This window comes from Onychomys torridus, chromosome 19, assembly GCF_903995425.1.
Source record: "Onychomys torridus chromosome 19, mOncTor1.1, whole genome shotgun sequence".
In the NCBI taxonomy this organism is placed as follows: domain Eukaryota; kingdom Metazoa; phylum Chordata; class Mammalia; order Rodentia; family Cricetidae; genus Onychomys; species Onychomys torridus.
Genome location: NC_050461.1, coordinates 45,957,052 through 45,978,392, shown reverse-complemented (window position 1 = coordinate 45,978,392; position 21,341 = coordinate 45,957,052). Strand labels below are relative to the sequence as shown.

General features: G+C 43.9%; 2 protein-coding genes across 3 annotated transcripts in view; one reads left to right on the top strand and one right to left on the bottom strand.

Moving 5' to 3' along the window:
- The window catches only part of Pcmt1 (protein-L-isoaspartate (D-aspartate) O-methyltransferase), a 34,009-nt gene extending 28,596 nt beyond the window's left edge, over nucleotides 1–5,413 (bottom strand). The window contains exon 1 of one of the 2 annotated variants that reach the window (XM_036168853.1): nucleotides 4,847–5,413. In XM_036168853.1, coding sequence (XP_036024746.1) covers nucleotides 4,847–5,075 — 229 coding nt within the window. In that variant the 5' untranslated portion in view covers nucleotides 5,076–5,413. The remainder of the gene's footprint in view (nucleotides 1–4,846) is intronic. The other variant, XM_036168854.1, reaches the window with a different exon arrangement.
- A 3,588-nt stretch (nucleotides 5,414–9,001) lies between these two features.
- Nucleotides 9,002–19,701, top strand: Nup43 (nucleoporin 43). Its single transcript, XM_036168547.1, has 8 exons — nucleotides 9,002–9,173; nucleotides 9,506–9,628; nucleotides 10,778–10,855; nucleotides 12,546–12,726; nucleotides 14,179–14,314; nucleotides 15,486–15,637; nucleotides 17,112–17,234; nucleotides 19,370–19,701. Exons 1-8 carry the CDS (start codon nucleotides 9,054–9,056, stop codon nucleotides 19,597–19,599), a joined length of 1,143 nt encoding a protein of 380 aa, XP_036024440.1. The 5' UTR covers nucleotides 9,002–9,053; the 3' UTR covers nucleotides 19,600–19,701.
- The last annotated feature ends 1,640 nt before the right edge of the window (nucleotides 19,702–21,341 follow it).

The following is a 21,341-nucleotide window of genomic DNA, read 5'->3' as shown; positions in this document are numbered from 1 at the left end:
TCCCACTAGGTACACCACTAACTAAGCACAGATGCTGTGAGTGGGGTAAGAGAACCATTGTAGTGGGGTGTGGTGTCACACACCTTTGATTCCAGCACTTGGAAGGCAAGGTAGGAGGATCTCTATGAGTTCAAGGCCAGCCTGATCTACAAATCAAATCCCAGGACAGCTAGCTAGGGCAATTGCACAGAGAAACCCTATCTTGAAAAGCCGAAAGAAAGGGAGAGAGGGAGGCAGGGAGGGAGGGAGGGAGAAGGGGAAGGGGGAAGTGAAGAAGGGGAAGAAGGGGAAGGGGGAGAAGAGGGAGGGGAAGGGGAAGAAGAGAGAGGGGAAGGGGAAGAAGAGGGAAGGGGAGGGGAAGAAGGGGAAGGGAAGGAAGGAAGGAAGGAAGGAAGGAAAGAGAAAGACAGACAGACAAAGAACTTCTTTGCAAAAGTAAACCTGTTAGAGCCAGCATGATGCTACAGACCAGTAAACCTAGTACTCAGGAAGCACATTTGCAAGCACCTTCAGTCTGAGGCCATTGTAGCCTGCGGTGTGTTCACAAGACCCTGACTCAAAAAAAGGTGCTAGGGATACAGCTCAGTGGTACAGCACTTGCTTAGCATGCATGAGGCCCTAGAGTCAATCCCCAGAACGAGGGAGGAAAAAGCTGGCATTTCATAGTACAGACAGGAGGATCAGAAGTTCAATGGCATTCTCAACTACACAAGTTTGAGGACAATGTAGGCTACAAAAGCCACCATTTCAAAACACCAAAATAACAGAAACAACAACAACAAAAAGTAAACGTTTTTAGGACTCAACAACTATAAATTATCATAATCTTATATATTCAAATATGAATCAAATCTGTTCTTTCTCCCAAATAAATTCCTGATCTGCTCCTCTCTCTGCACAGCCAACCCAAAATAAAATCTGCTGTTCACTCACTCACTCACTCACTCATTTCCAACCCAGGAAATAGTAAACCATCCCAGCTACCAAGCCTAAAACTCTGGGGTTCTATACTTGACTTCTCGCCGGTCTTTTTCCCACACTTCATACCCAAACCTAGCACTTGCAACTGCCTCTGTCTGAGCTGTTCATACCTCAGCTCTATCCTCATGGCTGGTCTGCCCCTTCACCAAACCTTTGCTCAAAGGATATACTAGTGAGGCAACTCTCCAGCAACTACAAACCCACTGTCCCAGGCTTTGACAATGGTCATTCTGTGAGGTACTATTTACTTTACTTAGCTGCTTGCTGTAGAAGAAAACTACAAAAAGGAGTGGGTATTTGTTTTGCTCTTCCCTTTATCCCTAGTGATTGGCACATAGAAGATGCCCCCTGCATGCAACGCCAAGTGCCTGTAGGCCAGTTACTCAAGAGGTTGAAGAAGGATGATTGAGCCCAAAGATTCACGGCTAGCTTGGGAGACACTGTCCTGAACATCTTTATAAATAAAAGAACAGGGGCTGGGGATTTAGCTCAGAGGGCAAGCGCAAGGCCCTGGGTTCAGTCCTCAGCTCCAAAAAAAAAAAGAACAAAGAGGAAGCATGAGGCTGAAGAAATAGCTCAGCATTGAGAGCACTAGCTGCTGCTCTTTTAGAGGACCCAGGTTCAATTCCCAACACTCCCATGGCAGCTCAAGACTGTAACTCCAGTTCCAGGGCTTCCAACATCCTCACACAGACACACACGCAGGAAAAACACCAATGCACATAAAATAAAAATAAATAATCAAATACCAATAAAGAGGAAGCATTCGAGTATTCATTACTGATTGATAATCCTTCAAACATTGTATTTGGAAGCATTCAAGTATACAATGGGTGAATGGTAATCCTACAAACATTATATTTGCAAAATGAAACAGTCAAGGGCACAAAGGAAACATAAACAGAAATTAGAAATAACCCATACATTAAGGAGTTGCACTGAAGTATTTTTTTTCTTTTTACAAATAAAAACAAAACAAGTTGAGAAGAGGAGGAGGAGTTGCTCATCTTGTTTTAAGTGGCCAGTGTAGCGTTTTAAATAGTAAAAGATGACACGGAGTCACATGCCTTTGATCCCAGCACTCAGGAGGCAGAGGCAGGGGGATCTCTGTGAGTTCGAAGCCAGCCTGGGCTACCAAGTGAGTTCCAGGACAGCCAAAGCTGTTACATGGAGAAAGGGGTGGGGGGACGGGATGGGACACGAATGGGACACGGAAATCCAAGCAAGAAGCAAATGCCCCTCATAAAATCAAAGCAAAAGGGAAGGCTGTGCAAGCCAAGAAGACACTGCTGAAAGGGGACCAGTCACAAAGAGATCACTACCCTCCAGCAACCCATCATTCTAGGGTGGCAGCCCAAATTGCCCTGGCAAGAGCGCCTGCATGAGAAACAAGTTTGCCATCATCAACCCCCAAGCCCTGAGTCAGCCATGAAGAAAGTTCTAGAAAGCTCAACTATAGACTTTTTCTAAAACTGTATTTTAAAATATATAACTGATAAAGCTAAAACAGTGGCAGGATTTAGCTTTGTAATTTTCAACTCTCTGCCTCTATGTAGTCCCTGGGTTTACAGCTGCACATGTACAACTTAAGAATTTGTTATCGCCTTGAATTCCAGCACTCTAGAGGCAGAGGTAGGTGGATCTGAGCTCCAGACCAGCTTGGTCTATATCACAGAGTTCCATGTCAGCTACACAGAGAAACCCTATCTCAAACAAAACAAAATAACAACAACAAAAAAGAATTTGTAAGCTACACAGTCTCCAGCCCCAGCAGTTGAACCAGCTCTGCTGGACTGGAAGGCATACTCAAGCTTTGGAGAAACTGTTCAAATTTACCAAAGAATAGTTACCACAACAAAGCCAATGAATGACAAGGAATCTATCGTTATAGTCTCAAAGTGTACAAATGATGTATCAACTAGAAATCAAACAATTTCTTTCTTCAAATACAAAAGAAAAATTAAATACTTTCAATCGATTACATGGGCTGGAGAGATGGCTCAGCTGTTAAAGGTTAGGCTCACAACCAAAATCAATCGATTACAATATTAAAACTAAGCAAACCATGAGCACACCTTTGTTAAAAAAAAACAAAACAAAACAAAAAAAAAAACAAACAAAAAAAACCCATAACCCCGGCTTCCAATCTGCAGATCCCTTTACTTCAATATCAGCACGATGACATTTCTAAGACCTCAATGAAATGCCCTCAATTTTAGAGGCTGGCAAGACACTCATGGGAAGGCACTTGTCTAGTGTGCCTGAAACACCAGGTTTAAACTCAAGCACCACAAAGCACTAAGTATCTACTTCTGTTTAAGTATTATTTCTAAACTGCAATGATGAATACATTAAGTACCGGACAGTCCTACTTATTTCTCTCATTCACCCTTTTGCTCTCTATAAAGCTCCCGGCATATAACGGGCACCGAATTGGCACTCCTGGGGAAAAGAATGAGTATTGACTGTGAGAAAATTCAAAATTTTTTATAGCTCTTGCTTCTGGGACCCTGGACGCTGGAGGTAGACCGAGCAGAGTTCTCCAGAGAACACCGCCGGACTGTGCTGTACCTTTCCCCGACCTTGTTACCTATCCCTTCACTTGTAAGTTACCCCACAAAATAAACCTCCCTTTTAACTACGTGGAGTGGCCTTAATAATTTCATCAATAAAAGGTATTTATTTTTATTATTTTAAAAATAATTTTATGGTTCCTGCCCCTTGAGGTGATTACGAATAGACTTGAGAGGTAAGGAAAACACATGAAAAGTTTTTCTTAAAAAAAAGTACAAGAAAAAGGGATATTAATGACCAGTGATTGTTCGGGGGGAAAAAAAAAAGTACAACTTCCCCTGAAAAACCATGATTTTTTTTTAATTGGTGGCAGAAGGAACCGTGAATTCTGACCAAAGTGAGACTATGAAGGTGTAGTTCGCCTTAGCCTCTGAACCAGACAATGCTCTATTTCAATTTAAAAAGGTTACGTGACACAGCATTCATTCCACCCTAAAACTATCATCAAAGGAAGGAATACAATAACTACAGAGAATGCTATTCTTTTTTAAAACTTTCCATACACGCTTTTGAAAAGGACGGTCCCGGGAAAAAGTTAGAACATTTTATATACACAATGGTCTGCTGGATTCAGGACCTCCAGAGGCTCCAATCAAGAGTCTCTTAGGAACAGCAAGCCCTAACAGACCATCAATCCCTTGGCCCCCCGCAAAGAGCCGATACTCTGGACAGCAGCCCGAGAGACTGCTCCCAGCACCCACCCGTAACGGCAGTACTCGGAACGTCCTCTCCCTCCCCTGGCAGGTATCAAACAGCCGCATCTCCCTCCAAAGGAAAAAACAGAGGGCGGGGGAGGCAGAAGAAAGCTCGCAGGGAATAAATCTCCCGAGGAGGACAGTGAGAGAACCCGCGGGCTGAGGGTGGCGGCCCCTCCGTGCCAGCCCAGTCACCGGGAACACAAGCCCGCACTTCCCCATCCCCGAAGTCACGCCCCTCGCCGGTTGGACGGCAGGCTCCAGCAACAGCCCCGCCACCTGTGCCGCACCCTGTCCCCCCGCAAGCCCGCCAAGAGGCGACTGCCCCGTCCCACCCGCAGCAGCCCCCTTGAGGCTTCTCTCCCCTTCCCGTCCACAGCGCCGAGTGACACACAGGTCCCGGGGGAGGAGACCGACCGCAAACGCACGCCGCCCGGGACTCCCGGTGCAACCGCGCACAGACGCCCTCCCAGCAGGCGCAGGGGTGCAGACCGAACGTTCCGGACGGTCAAGTGGAGGGGGGGGTGTGTGTGTGTGTGACAGCGTCCAGGCCTGGCCCTTCTCCGTGGCCCACGCCGGGCGGGGGTGGCACTTACTGCGGAGGTTGTGGATTAGCTCCGAGTGGCTGGCGCCGCCGGATTTCCAGGCCATCGCGAAGCACACCCGGAGCAGGTACAGAACCACCTTCAGCGCGGCGACGGTCCCCAGCAATTTGCCCAAGAGTGAGACCACCTCCCACACGGTCACCGCCCCGCTGCTGTCCCCGCTCGAGCGGCCGCTGTTACTGCCGTCGCTGCCGCTGCCGCCACTGCGCGCTCCCGGCATCCCCCGCGGCACGCATGCGCTCTGTGACGCCGCGCAGCCCGGGGTGCGGCCGGGCGGGGCCGGAGGGGAGGCGCGGGGCGGCGGGGGAGGCCTGGAGAGTCCGGGGAGCCGGTGGGTGGCAGCCGGTGCTGGGTGACCGTGGCGAAGTCGGGCGAGTCAACGCTGCTGGGTTCCCCTTGCTGAGGCTGGCGCCTGCCTCCGTCCTGCGGCCGGCGGCGGGGTGGCGTCCTGCGCGGTGGCACTCGTTCCTGGCTGCAGCTCCGGCCGACCCAGCGCGGCGGCGGCGGCGGGATGGCGGGGCCGACGCGTGTCGCCGCTTCGGGCTCCGCAGTCGCCGCTCCGTCAGCTGTTGCGAGCGGCGGGTCTGCTCCTATGGCTGTGCAGATTGCTAGATGGTTGGGCTACCCTCCGTCCTGCCTCACCCAACCCGGTGCACTAACATTTAGGCTGGTAGAGTCAAGGCTTGTGTGGTGGGGCCAGAATAATCATTTTAACCGAGCCCAAGGGCAAAGGCCCGCTTCCAGCGCTAAGTCCGCCAGCCTCTGTCACAAAGACGGTGCTGGGCGAAGCAGAGACTTTCCGGCTCTGGTTTGTTTTCAGCTCTGAAAGCGCAAAATCAAGGTGGAAGAATACTGTGACATGGACTTGGGGGTAGGGGTGTTTTTCTGGTTGAGAGCAAGACTAGCCGAGAGCTATAGTTGGTTACAAAATACCAAAGTATCTTGTGGTGACAGCGTTATTCTTCCTACCCAAGTGTGAGTTTCAACTGAGGAAGCCTCACAAATTACACCCTGAGACTGGACACTAGTTTTATTCTTTCCACCTTTGCTAGATTCTGAGAAGTTGACAGGAAACACTGCCTGCCGCATCCAGAGTGTGCTAACTAAAACTGAGACGCAGCCATTACTCCAGTAAACTTTCAGGAAGGAAACAAGACATCTGTGCCGCGCTGTGACTTCAGGAGCAATGTCCAAATTACAGTTCTTACCAAACTCAGTCAAATGCAACACTCACTATCCTTCCAGTCTGAAATGTTCATTATCTGTTTTCATGGATCCTGTCACTATAAATGCCAGTGCTTGGGGCTGGAGAGATGGCTCAGAGGTTAAGAGCACTGGCTGTTCTTCCAGAGGTCTTGAGTTCAATTCCCAGCACCCACATGGTGGCTCACAACCATCTGTAATGAGATCTGGTGCCCTTTTTAGGCATACATGCAGACAGAATACTGTGTATATAATAAATCTTTTTTTTTTAAAAAGCAAAATTCTTAAATAAATAAATAAATAAATAAATAAATAAATAAATGTCAGTGTTCTTCAACTTTAAGGATCAAGCATCGAGTTTTAGTTTGTTTCCTATCCAATACTATCTTCTCTTCGAGTCTGAGTAAAAGGTCAGTCTAGAATCTCCTAGCTGTTAGGTACCTTCATCTGACTGTGCTTTTCTGTATGGGTCATGATGGTTACAGATGGCTTTAATCGCTACCTTTTCCCACTCCTCAGACTGTAACGATCACCCAACCTCGGTTTAGGTGAGGCCGTTGGGAGACTTGATATTACCGTTTGTGAATGATTGGTCACCTCATAAACTGTCTCTTGCAAAACCCACCATTTCAGTGACTGGCACATTGTATGGGGACAGAAATGGCCAGGTTGGGTAACAGTCTTCATGCTGAAAAACAAAAAACTCAAGCTCTTTACAATCTGATAACTCTCATAATGTATCACGACCCCTTTTAAAGAAACTGCCAATGCAGGTTTGAATTCCTATAGTATAAAGGAGAATAGGTATACCAAAAAGTCCTTCTCAAATTATGTAGAATTTACATTCTAGTCGTGAAATCTAGGATTAAAATTATCTAGAATCTCTAGCTAGTAGTGCTGGGTCTAGTTATAACAACATGGGCTGGAGGTATCAGAAGAAAGTACACAGAGGTATTGCTCCTTGAAGGGCAGACAGGGCTATCAGAAGTAGCAAGGAGTGGAGGGATATTATAGGTGTTACCAGCAGCTCAGAGGCAACACAGAACTAGGATCCAGGGCCTGGTGACACAGTTCTCAGCAAACACATTATTAATTTCATGTATAAGTAAACTGACCAGGTATACAGAGCAAGAAAAAGAAGTATCAAAACTAAACAGAGGGCCTAAAGAGATGCCTCAGCAGTTAAGAGTACAGGTTGCTCTTGCAGAGGACCTGGCTTCAATTCCTGGCACTCACATCAAGGTGGCTAACTGGAATCCTAATCCCGAGCTATACACTCAGTCCTGGCTTAGGGGGTTAAACATTTTTTTAAGGTTTATTTGATGTGTATGAGTGTTTTGTTTTTGATAGGGTCTCACTATATAGCTCTGGCTGTTTGGAACTCATTATGTAGACCAGACTGGCCTCGAACTGACCAAGATCTGCAGGACATGGTTTTGTCTGCATGTAGGTGTGTGCACCACGTGTGTCCCAATGGATAGTTGGGAGCGACAATGTAGATGCTGGGAACTGAACCCAGGCCATCTGGAGGACAGCGAGTGCTACCAGTTGCTTAGCAAGCTCTCCAGCCCTAAGGCTTTAAAAACATTTTCTATGTGCACTCAAGTTCCACTAAGTGCTTGTGGCTGGTACGTTTCCTCCTGCAATTTTTCTTTAAAAATTTTTTCCTCTTGGGTTTTTCTCTGACAAGACTAGAGAGATGACTCAGCAGTTAAAAGCATTTGCTGTTCTTCCGGAGGGCTAGAGTTGGCTTCTCAGTTCCCACATAGGTATGGCTCACACCTGCCAATAACTCTAGCTTTAGGATATCCAGAGCTTCTTCAGGCACCTGCCCTCACATGTCCTCACATGCCCTCACATGCAGACATGTACATATGAATAACTTAAGGTAAAAATGAAGTACTTTTAAGGACTAGAAAGATAGGTCAGCAGTTAAAAATACACGTTGCTCTTCCAGAGGACCTGAATTCATTTCCTAGCACCCACATGGCAGTTCACAACCTTCTGTAACGCCAGTTCTGGGGACTCTAACCCCCTCTTCTGGCCTCACCACCAGGCGTGAACACACACAATAGACACAAACATACATAAAATTTAAAAGTCTCTTTAAAAAATTAAGCCAGGCGGTGGTGGTGCACACCTTTAATCCTAGCACTCGGGAGGCAGAGGCAGGCGGATCTCTGTGAGTTCGAGGCCAGCCTGGTGTACAGAGTGAGTTCCAGGAAAGGCACAAAGCTACACAGAGAAACCCTGACTCCAAAAACAAAAACAAAAATAATTAAATATTTTTAAAGATTTGTCAAAAAGAATAATAAATCTAATTGTTTTCCTATATCTGAATCTGTCATGGATTTTTGGGGGCTTGGTGGTGGATAAGTACATTAAAAATATATTCAATAATAAAATAAATATATATTAGATAGTGGAAGTATAAAATCCAGTATGAAGCTCCACAGCTTCTGAATGGCTGTGCTAAATGTATAGAAGCTCATTGGATTGTATCGTCTTTGGGTCAAGTTAATTTTGGTGTGTGATTTTTTTTTTTATTTGCAACTCTTTTTTTGAGCTGAGGATGGAATTCAGAGCCTTGCGCTTGCTAGGCAAGCGCTCTACCTCTGAGCTAAATCCCCAACCCTATTTGCAACCTTTTTATAATAAAGTTTTTTTATAAAGAAGGAAAAAACTAAATAAAACAAACTTCTGGCATTATTACACAGTTATTGTACAAATAGTATATCGTCAGTGTTCCTAGACTGATTTCGCCTTAGAAATGTCTTGTTGCTGAAGGTTTTAGGTGTCCGGTCTTTGTTCAGATGCAGAGTGAGCATCAGATTCCTTCAGTCCAGGGGCTGGCGCGTCCTACTGCTGTCGAGAATTGGCTCTCTGCAGCCACCGTCTCCCTCGTGAAGTCTCATCCAATCAGAACTGCGCAGGAAGGGGCGGGCTTGAGGGGCGCGCAGTGTGCTTTCTGCTGAACCTTCAAGTAGATTTCAGCATGGAGGAAATTTATGCTAAGTTCGTGTCTCAGAAAATTAGCAAAACCCGCTGGCGGCCGGTGCCTTCCGGGAGCCTGCAGACCGCCGAGACCTTCGCTACGGGCTCTTGGGACAATGAGGTACCCGGTCCGGGGCGGCCCCGGCTGCTCTGCTCCACGCCCCCCGCGCTGGCGCGCGAACGCAGCCTCTGGCTTGCCCGTCTCCTGCTTGGCTGCCTGCTACCTGAGAGCCCTGGTGGTGTATCTGAGCCTCGGATCTGGTTTTAAACCCCCACCAAGTGTGTAGCCATACCGTCCGAACCAGGCCACATCTCTGATCTTTTCCGGCTCTTACCATACCGTTTGTCTGAGATGCTTTTGAAGAAGCAAGGTCGCCCGAAAGGCAATCTGAATTTTGCTTTCCTAGAGTTGACATTTTTCGTCACCCCAAGATAAAACTTTCTGCTTTGCAGGAAAATTGCGTCTCACTGTGGTCTATTGGAGATTTTGGAAATTTGGATTCTGACGGAGGGTTTGAAGGAGACCATCAATTACTGTGCGATATCAGACATCATGGTGATGTCATGGATTTGCAGGTAAATCTGAGTTGTCCCCCAAAGCTAACTTTGGAAATTTGAGAATACATTTAGAGGTAATGTAGTACCTTATAGTTTGTCTGCTCTCACCCCTGGTTTACGGGACACTAACCTCTGAATTGTAATTTGCCACATCATTGTTCAGGCACTTAGTGACAGAAGTGTGGCTAAGAAAGTGAATTCAGGTCACTCAGTTTTAAAATTAGTTGCTCATGCCCGGCCTAGTGGCGCAAGCCTCTAATTCCAGTCCATGGCAGGCAGAGGCAGAGGATCACAAGGCCAGCCTGGGCTACGTAGTGAAACCTTATCTCAAAGAAAGTAACAATAGTATTTGCCCATCTATGTGCCAAACGCTATTTGGTGAGTTTTATACACGTATGTTAATTTGCATTGCATGTCTGTGAGTCATGTTTTATTATGAGTTGTGATGAGGATGATCTCAGGACTTCACATGTGCTAGGGAAGTGCTCTCTACCTATGAATGTATGTATCCCAGCCCTCAAGTACTGTTCACTGTGCTACCTCGCTAATCAGATAGATGAGAATGGTGTCTTTTGAACACATATAAAAAATATTGTGCAGGGTTGTTCTTCTATGGTTGCTTTAGCAACTTGGTAATAATTCGTGTTTCCATGTTCAAGGTTTATTAAGACGCAGAGAACTTACGTTACTTAAAAAGATCTCAGAACCAGTAATAAATTTTCAAAGCTGGACAGGTGACAGATGCTTGTAGTCCCAACTCCTCAGGAAGCTGAAGTAATGGGAGCTCAAGATGAGTGTGGGCAACAGAGAGCCCCTCCCCTCTCATCAAAAAAAATTCTATATGAATTCAGATGCCATGCATTTTAGTCAGTAAAAAGCTGCCTATGCTTAGGAATAAGACATTTCTAAACTTTTATCATTGGAGCCCAAAATTAAAAATATGGAGTAAAATTTTAAACTTACTATTCATCCTTCATGAAAATACTCCTAATTTATATAAATTTTTTTTTACTTTCAGATGTTAAGACATCTCATTTGCTTAGTGTTTATAGGCTGTTTGATTCTTTAAATTCTTACAGGATTTGCTATTAGTCAAGTTGACGTAAGGGACATTTTTCTCATTAATATTTCCAAATCTATAGTAATATGCAGACATTTTCTGTTTAGTTTTTTGACCAGGAAAGAATTGTAGCTGCATCGTCAACGGGATGTGTAACCGTGTTCCTTCACCATCCAAATAACCAGGTAAGGAACTTTCCTTGGGAAAGTAAACTTTTTTGTTTACTTCCCCCGCCCCCGCCCCCCCAGACAGGGTTTCTCTGTGTAGCTTTGCATCTTTCCTGGAACTCGCTTTGGAGACTAGGCTGGCCTCGAACTCACAAAGATCTGCCTGCCTCTGCCTCCCGAGTGCTGAGATTAAAGGCATATGCCACCACCGCCCGGCTTTGTTTACTTCTTGTATTTTATTTACTTATTTGTATTTTAATTATTCCTGAGGAGACTTACAGAAGATTGTGTGTAATGAATCCATAGTGTTTTACAGTGTTTAAACATGAAAGGAGTCAGTCATGGGCACACTTCCTGGAGCCTCCACATTTCCAGAGGTTGAGAGAAAAGAATTCTTTGATCACAGTAGCTCAAGACTAGCCTGGACAACACAGCACAACCTTACCTCAAAAAGAAGTCACAATAGGAGAGGATACTGTCCACTTTTTAGGGGTTGATGAGGGTCAAAGCATGCATTCTTGCACTGAGCTTTACCCCCAGCCCCATATTACTTTTTGATGAAGTCTACATCATGCTTACGTTTGCCTCTACGGAAATTGGAATCCTTTAAATAAACTGTTTATTAGCTCCAACATCTGCTGGTGGCAGTTTTCCTGTAGTGTTTTGTCAGCGCCTCTGATAGTCTTACAGGGTCGAAGGGAGAAAGTGAGTAAGCAAGCATGTATGCATGCTCAGCTTCTAGCTTAAATACCACGAAGGAGGTGGTGACAGCTGTTTTTATGGGTAGACCAGGTCTTCAGAGGACCTAAAGACCTGGTTCCATTCCCAGCACCCATCCCAGGTGCCTTACAATAGCTTAAAACTCCAACTCTAGAGGATCAAATGTACCTTTCTGGCCTGAGCAGGCATCTGCATATATGTGGTACACATAAACTCAGGCAGGCGCACGCGCTCTCTCTCACACACACACACACACACATATACACACTTTTTGTTTGAGACAGGAGCTCACTATGTACCTCTGACTGGTCTAGAACTCACTATGTAGACTAGGCTGGCGTTAAACTAAGAGATCCACCTGCCTCTGTTTCATGAGTATTGGAATTAAAGGTGTGTGCCATCATGCCCAGCTTTAATTAGTTTCCTTTTTTTTTTTTTTCTTTTTTGTTTTTTAAGACAGGGTTACTCTGTATAGCGTTTGGTACCTGTCTTGGAACTCACTCTGTAGCCCAGGCCGGCCTTGAACTCACAGAGATTCACCTGGCTCTGCCTCCCGAGTGCTGGGATTAAAGGCGTGTGCCACCATTTCTTAATGGAAACATGTAGAAAAAGATGTAGCGGTTAGTCCCTTATATATTATTTTATTCCCATAAATTAAAAAAAAAATATTTGAACATTCAGCTACCTGGTAACAAAAATCATTAGTTTGAGATAAAGTGGTGAGTCTAGTTAGTATGTACAGAAATTTGATGGAAGTACTTTCTAAACATCAGTATGCTCAAATTCAAAGAAATAGGGAGAATTGTTCTTTCTTCTACAAGGACATGAGACACACACACAAAATACTGTAATTAGGCAGGCATGGTGGCTCACTTACAACCCCAAACACTTGGAATTCCTATCTCAAAAAACCCAAAATCCCTGGGGAGAGGGGCTCATTCCTTTGACCTTCGCTCTGGTTAATAGTGTGCTCATCTCTGATGCCTAGACCCTGTCAGTCAGTCAGCAATGGCCGGCAGCTCACCACCATACAGGTCCCGGCAGTCCTTCCTACGGCAGTGCGCCGTGTACAGGGATTGTGTGCGACAACCCAGAGATTGTCACTGTTGGAGAGGACGGGCGAATCAATCTCTTCAGAGTCGACCACAAGGAGGCTGTAAGAACGATAGGTGAGGGTAATCCTATTTCTTCTATCCACTGCATAGTGACTGAACTAAGTAAACATGGTTCTAAGTGTTTAAAGAGTGTGAAAATACACACGGCGGCGTCCCTTCATAAGACAGTTAAAAAAGCAGAAAGATTATTATAAGGTGGTGGTGTTTTGTTTTTAGCTAGAAGGAATTATCACATAATTGTGGAGCAAGTGGCAAATAATATATTCTTGATTCTGCACCATAAACAATTCTAAAATATGATACACCACAAAAGGGGGAATAGCATGGTAATAGTCAGGTGGTAACCAGAAAGCAAATGACAAAGTATATGGTGAGCTGACATTAGATATTTGTTATTGGAGAGGTGAATGGTGAAGCTAGAAAGGTCAATTGGGATCCGATTGCAGAGTGTTGAATGCATAGCAACAGAGGTTAGGTATCTTTAGCAGCGGGGATGGTAGACTCCGGTGCTGTTTAGACCTGTGCTAGTGAGGTGGTTCTTAACTGCTTCCCTCAGACTTGCCTGAGGAGAGTCTTGGTCCCCCACTCTAGACCTCTTAGATGAGAATCTCCAAGGACTGCACCCAGGCATCAGTTTCTTGTGTTCTTTGTTCTAATTGTTTAATTTCTGAGCTATAACACTTGTTTAATTGCTAAGGGCTGCTGCCTGCTGGCAATGTACAGAAGTGGTACAAGTTAAGTTTGGAAGTATGTATCATGGGCCTCAGGTCTAAACACTTCAGGAAATCCAAGAAAAAAAAATTATAAAAAGCCAAGCAGTGGTGGCTCATGCTTTTAATCCCAGCACCCTGGGAGCAGAGGCTGTGAGTTCAAGGCCAGCCTGGTTTACAGAGTGAGTTCCAGGACAGCAAGGCTATACAGTGAAAACCTGTCTTGAAAAAAAAATAAATAAATAAAATAAAAATTAAAAAGAAATTTCAGTATAGCAATCTTTTTTTAAACATTAATTTATTTATTATGTATACAGAAGAGGGTGCCAGATCTCATTACAGATAGTTGTGAGCCACCATGTGGTTGCTGGGAATTGAACTCAGGACCTCTGGAAGAACAGTCGGTGCTCTTACCCTCTGAGCCATCTCTCCAGCCCCACAGTATAGCAATCTTGAGAGGAAATAGAAAAACAAAATGGTAAATCAGCCCTGCATTTAGAAAACAGCTGCCCTGTGAGTGATGCTCTCTACCAGAGAGAGGAAGAGAACATCTAGGCATGCATTTTACTATCCATTTCTCCATTTAAAAGTATGCTGAGTCATTAGAAACTGTAATGCTTCAACCAGTGTTCTAAAGGGGCCTGTTAACACCTACTACCATTTCTGAAACTGTAATGCTTCAACCAGTGTTCTAGAAGGGCCTGTTAACACCTACTACCATTTCTGAAACTGTAATGCTTCAACCAGTGTTCTAGAAGGGCCTGTTAACACCTACTACCATTTCTGAAACTTGCAGATAATGCGGACAGCAGCACACTCCATGCTGTGACCTTCCTTCGAACTCCTGAGATCGTTACAGTAAACTCAATTGGACAGCTAAAAATATGGGATTTCAGACAACAGGGAAGTGAGCCCTGTCAGATACTATCACTGTAAGTTTTGACTTGTCACTTCATTGGGGTGATACAGTTATGTTTGGTAGGTAACTGCAGTCAACTTTGCATTTTTTAAATTTATTTTTATATGTATGGGTGTTTTGCCTGCTTGTGTATGTGCACACCACATGCATGTCGTGCCTCAGAGGCCAGAAGAGTGCACTGGACTCCCTGGCACTGGAGTTATAGACACTTGTGTGCTGCCCTGTGGGTGCTGGAATTGAACCCAGGTCCTCTGGAAGAGCAGTCTGTGCTCTTAACTGCTGAGCCATTTTGTTCCTGTCCCCCAACTTTGCATTTCAATGCATTTCAGAGACACTGGTGCATGATTCAATTGATAAAGCAAGGATAACGTGATAGAGTTGATTCTGCCATCCTAAATTCAGCAAGTGTTTGTTGTATTGATTCAGAGCCTTATATATTTGAAGTGTATACTGTTGAACAGAGAGCTTGTTGCTGTTTTATCAAATGATTGTATTGGTAGTGAGTAAAATACACTATAGATGTGATTTCAGAAGAAAATATAATTCAAGATAATTTTTTCAGAGCTGAAATCCCCTTTCTAGATGTATAACCTTTGCTGCTTTCTCAAGAAACTGAAATGCAGTATCAGACTTTTAAAAATATAAATTAATTCAGAGCATAGGCATAAAACAGTCGGTGTAATTTATACATATTTTTATTTTTAAATTTATTTTTAGCTAAACTGTATGTGTCTGTGTGGCTATGTACATATGATTGCAGGTACCCGCAGGACAGGTTTATAGGGTGCTCCTGAAGCTGGGGTTGCAGGTGACTGTGAGCCACTGATATGGGTGCAGTGAACTGAACTCAGGTCTCTGGAGTTGCACCTGTGAGTAACTGCTGAGCCAGCTCTTCAGCTTGACACGTACTTTTCAATGGAAATCTTTCTTACACATCTTACCATTCTGTTATTTTGCTTCCCGTGTTTCCAAATTGAACAATGAGTAATTGTAGCCTTTAATTCTAAAACTTTATTATTTATAAGTATATTTAATTTAGTTAAAAATTTTTGGCATCACTAATATTTAGCATCTCCAGCCACATAATTTTATCATTTGGTTAATAAAATGAAGTATGTTTCTTGTTATGCAAAGATAAATTGTCCTTTCACACATCTTTGATATTGTCCTATCTTCTTTAAAAGGACTGGTGACCGAGTGCCACTCCACTGTGTTGACAGACATCCCAACCAGCAGCATGTTGTAGCTACTGGTGGCCAGGACGGGATGTTGAGTATTTGGGATGTTAGACAAGGCACCATGCCCGTATCTTTACTTAAGGCTCACGAGGCTGAAAGTAAGTATTATGGAGATGCAGAAGGTTTCTGTTGGATGAGTTACTCACATAAGCATATAATGATGCATAGGGATCATTTCACATCAAAGCTGTTAATATCTACATAGTATAAGCTAGGCATTCCTTTCCTGTGTTTAAGCTCTTTAATGTTTCATCATATCTAGAACTGCAGTATTACTGCATGCTCTTTTTTCCCTCCTTTGGTTGTTTGAGACAGGGTTTCTCTGTGTAGCCCTAGCTGTCATAGAACTCAACTCTAAACCATACTGGCCTTGAACTCAGAGATCTGCCTGCCTCTGCCTCCCGAGCACTGAGATTAAAGGCGCATGCACTATTACTACCCATCTTACTGAGCTGATTTTCATTTGTTTGTTTTTGTTTTTTTTTTTTTAGAAATAGAGTCAATGGGCCAAACTGTCCTGTTGCGTGTTGTCAGATTACTGGTTGTTCTGTATAAAATTATCACTTCACATTTGCTAATTTGCTCATTAATTAATTAGTTTTGTGGAGTTTGAGATGGGTTAGCCAGGTTAAGTTAGCCTGGTGCTTACTGTGTAGCCCAGACTGGACTCCACCTTACCAGTCTTCCTGCCTTGGCTTCCTAAGTGCTGAGATCACGGGCATGAGCCACCACTCTGATAAAACAGATTCCCACTCCTCATTACTGGGGACTGGGCCAGGACCTCATCAAGTGCTCTGCTGTGCCCCTGAGCTATAGCCCAAGCTCCAACTGATCCTTTTGTTTCCTGTTTGCTTTTTGAGAAAGGGACTCTTTGTTTATCATTTCATTATTCAAAAAAATCAAGGGGTTGGAAAGATGGTTCTTCCAGCGAACCCATGTTCTATTCCCAACACCCATGTGTTGACTCATAACTTTTTTTTTTTTTGAGACAGGGTTTCTCTATGTAGTTTTAGTGCCTGTCCTGGAACTCACTCTGTAGACCAGGCTGGCCTCGAACTCACAGAGATCCCTCTGGCTCTGCCTCCTGAGTGCTGGGACTAAAGAAATACGCCACTGCTGTAACTTGTAATGATTACTCTAGTCCCAGAGGTTCTGACGCCCTCTTCTGGCCTTTGCTCAAATAGAAACACAAGAAAGGAAACAAACCAGTACTGCAGCTTGACCCTGTTTAAGAAATGGTCAGCCAGGCATGTGGGATCCCAGCAGCTGGGAGGCAGAGGCAGCAGGATTAGGAGTTCAAGACAAACCTGTCTCCCAGATGCTAGAATCACACTAATAGATAAAAATCAAGTAGCTTATTCCTGTGCAAATGAGCTGGGGAACTATAAACTTTGAAGTCAGTTGAAAATCAAGGGCTTCAAAGGTAAAAAGTGATAGAATGTAATCTTTTGGTGACAAACGTGCAAACAGAAAAAAGCCAGTACTTTTGGAGAGAGCCAGAAAATGTGTGACTGTTAAGTCGCTGAACTTCCATTTCATGGACTATTACAATCGATTCCCTCTGTCTCTTAGTGTGGGAGGTCCACTTCCACCCATCCAACCCGGATCATCTGTTTACTTGCTCTGAAGATGGATCCCTCTGGCATTGGGATGCCTCCACGAATGGACCCGAAAAGTCTTCTCTCTTTCACCAAGGTAAAGTTCCTGGGTGCTGCTTCAGGATCTTTTAAATCTCAACTTGAGTCAGGATCTTGCTATGTAGCCCAGGCTGGCCTCAAACTCACAGAGATCCACCTGCCTCTGCCTCCTGAGTGCTAGGATTAAAGGTATGTGACACCAAACTGGCTCACATTTTCTTGTGTTTTTGTTTTTGTTGTAGATTCACTTTTTTTGACATGTATGAGTCTTTTGCCTGCATGTATGTCTGTAATTCCAGTTTCAGGGGATCCAGTGTGTGCAGTGCCCACAGAGGCCATCTCTCTAGGGCATATTCTAGCTGGTTAAAAGCACTGACCACAGTGGAAAATAACTCTGAAAAATACACAAAATTACTGTATAGAGGGGTAGGTAGACCAGGAGGATCAAGGAGAAGGGCAAGACAGGAACCTCCCAGCAGTTGAGGTGGAGGCAGGCAGGGTGATCGGTTTAAGTCCATCCTAAGCTACAGACTTGAGTTTGAGGCCAGCCTGGGCTACATGGGACCTTGTCTCAAAACAAAAACAAACAAGAAAAAATAAAGAGGAAGGGCTGAAGAGAGGATTCAGCAGTTAAGAGCCCTGGCTGCATTCCAGAGGACCCTGTAATTCCAGGGGATACAATGGCCTCTTCTGGTCTCCATGTACCAGGCACACACATGGTGTACCAACATATGTGCAGGCAAAATACCCAGACACATAAAATAACCAAAGGGTAAAGCAAAAAGAAAGATTTGTTTTAATTGTGTATTGTGTGTGTTTATATTTATGTATGTGTATATATGTGTAGTTGGCAGCAGAGACCAGAAAAGGGATTTAGATGCCCTGAAGCTGGAGTTATAGGTTGTTGTGAGCCATCTGTCTTAGGTGCTGGGAACTGAACACAGATCAAGAACAGTATGTGTTCTTAACAACTGAGCCATCTCTTGGGCCCCTATAAATTCATTCATTTGAACTAGGAACTTTACCTTTCTTTAGTTTGGTTGGTTTTGAGACCGGTTCTCTCTATGTAGCCCAGGCTGGCATTGAACTCACAGAGATCCTTCACCTCCCAAGTGAGGAACTTAAATTTGTGTGTATACTTTGGGTTCTTTTTTCCTTATTTTTGGTTGTTTATGACACCTCTCTGCAATTTTTCATTAAGACAATAAAAACAGAAAAATGGGAACAACTAAATTTCTGTTTTTCCTTAAGACTACAACTTTGGTATCCATATTTTCCCTTCAGATGTTTAGTATTTACTAACACTGAACAAGTTCTTAGTCAAAAAGATGACATGTGGCTAGTGCAACGGCTTAGCGGGTAAAGGTACTGTCACCAAGGCTGACACCCGAGTTTGATTCCCAGGACCCCTGTGATGGAGGAGAGAACTGATTCCTACAAGATATCGTCTGATCTCTATGTTCTACATACACGTACACATAATTAATTAAAACAAACCTTTCCTTTTGCTTTCTCCTTTGGTTGTGGCTACATGCATCATGCACGCACACATAATAAATGTAATAAAATATTTTAAGAGGACTTGATAGAAACTGGGTGTAGTGGACACTCCCTTAATCCCAGCACCCGGAGGCAGAGGTAGGCAAATCTCTGAATGTTTGAGGCCAGCCTGGTCTATGTAAGTAGTTCAGGACAGCCAGAACTACATAGAGAGACCCCCATCTCAAAGAACAAAAAAACAAAATAAAAAAAGATGAGTTAATAGCATTTTTTTTTATCATCTTGTGCTTATTCAGGCCCCACATAACCCTGATTTAATGGAGTTAACTACACTGGAATTACTACCTTTTTGTAATATCCACAGAGGCTTTGTGTTTAGTGATATGAAGTTAGTCTTTGTGGTTGAAATGAGAATGGCCACTATAGGCTCATATATTTGAGTGATTGGTCCCCAGTTGGTAGAACTATTTGGGAAAGATAAGGGGGTGTGGCCTGGTTAGACAGGCTATGTCACTAGGGATGGCCTAGAGATTTCAAAAGCAAAGGCCATTCCCAAGTGTCTCTTTCTGTGGATCAGGATGTAAACACAACTACTGCTTCAGAGGAATCCTGAGCCCCAATAAACATTTCTGTATTACAAGTTGCCTTGGACATGTTCTTAATGGTTTTTCTCCTTCTCTTTTCTTCTCACAGGAGGAAGAAGCAGTACTTTCCTATCTCATAGTATAAGTAACCAGGCCAGTGTTCACCAGTCTCTAATAAGTTCCTGGCTCAGCACAGATCCTGCCAAAGACCGAATTGAAATCACAAGCTTGCTTCCCAGCAGGACTCTGTCTGTAAACAGTTTGGATGTTTTAGGTCCCTGTCTTGTTTGTGGGACTGATGCAGAAGCCATTTATGTTACCAGACAACTATTTTCATGAAAGTGAAAAAACCCAGTTATCAATTCCATCGTGTGAAAAATTCTATCATAAGCAAGTGTGGTATTTGCAAGGAATCAGTAAACTGTTGTTAATGGGGCAGTACCCAGTTTTGGCTTGTTGGTTGGCTCCTCCTCTAACCCTATTAGAATCTGATCAATGATTGATCTTCAGAACGTAGAACATCAAAGGGTACCAGTGTGGTTCAACACATGACTTCATTTAACTTAACAATTCTACAAAAAACAATGTAGACTCCAAGCAGAATTATGTGAATTAACTATGTAGCCAGGGGCTAGAGATGGCTCAGTGGGTAAGAGTACTTGATACTCTTGCAGAGGACCCAGGTTCAATTCCCAGCATCCACATGGTGACTGAGCCATCTGTAACTGCAGTTCCAGGGGTTGTCATCCTCTTTTGACTTCTGAAGGCGCCAGGCACATAGGATCCACATATACAATCAAGGAAAACACTCAAAAAAATTTAAATCTTAAAAAAACAACAGAACTGTCTAGCCAATAGATAAGGTGAGTTGCTATGCACACAGGGCAGTGTGGGGTTCAGCTGTTTCAAAAGATGTCAACTTGATCTCTCCCCTTGAAAACTAGCTACATCACATACCAAGAATCCCCTAGCTTATCAATGCATGCTTACATGAGCCAAATTTACTACCAAAAATAAGTGTTTTCACATCACATATTGGGAACAATATACATTCTAGAATTACAACTTTTCTTAAGCTTAGTAGTAGTTTTCTAACATCTTAAAAAATGTGCTAATATAGAAAGCGTTCCAAAGGTAATTATTCTGATTAATTGAAGGTTGAAAATACTTACGAAATAATTTCATATAATCAAATTGCAAATTTGGTAATGGTGCTCTCCAACTCCAGGTTGGAGGTCTGTGGTTTGGGTTTTGCAGCCTTTGGCCAGGCATCTACTCCTTATTCCCCTGCTTCTTTCCCAAGGGTCTCTCGTGGGCCTCTCTACCCTGCTCTAAAGTGGGGACTTAGCCTCTTAAGAAGCAGCTTCAGCTCCGTGGTTTTTTGTTTTTTTTTTTTAATAGTTCGTTCAAATCAACAGACATGGTCCACTGAATTTTCATGCCTCTTGAAATTTTAACTACCTACCAAAGCACAAGATGGGGGGCCTTGATTTGCAGGGGTTGAAGCCACATTTAACTATGACAACGGATCTAAAGCAATGGCAGCAGTAGCCACTCTAAACATTTCCCTGGCCTCCAAAATGTGATCATCCGAGGTTTCACAGTTGAACTTTTAAATACAGTACCCAGTAATTAACCTCAGATAAAAAGCAGAGCTGAGCTTTGTGGAGCAGGCCTGTTATCTCAGCTACTCTGGAGGTAGCTGAGGGATCGATCACAAACAAGTTCAAAGGCTTGTCTGGCCTACAACATGAGTTCAAAGCTGGCCGGGATAACTCAGTGCGGCTCTGTCTCAAAATGAAAACTATAAAATGAAGACACAGCTCAGTGGTAGGGCACTTGTATCGATAGCATGGTTCGGTTCCTGGCAACGCAAGGGCGTCAATATTTTTACTTCCTAGTTTAACACACAAAAGATGATCTGAAAGATACTAATTGCATGTGTTTCCTAGCGGCAAAACTAGGGAAGGGGTTTGTATTTACAGGGGGTAGAAGGGTCAGTGTTGGAAGGCACCATTTAGAATCTCAATGGGAAGGAAGGAAGGAAGGAGAATCGCGAGTTCCAGCCCATCCCAGATTGC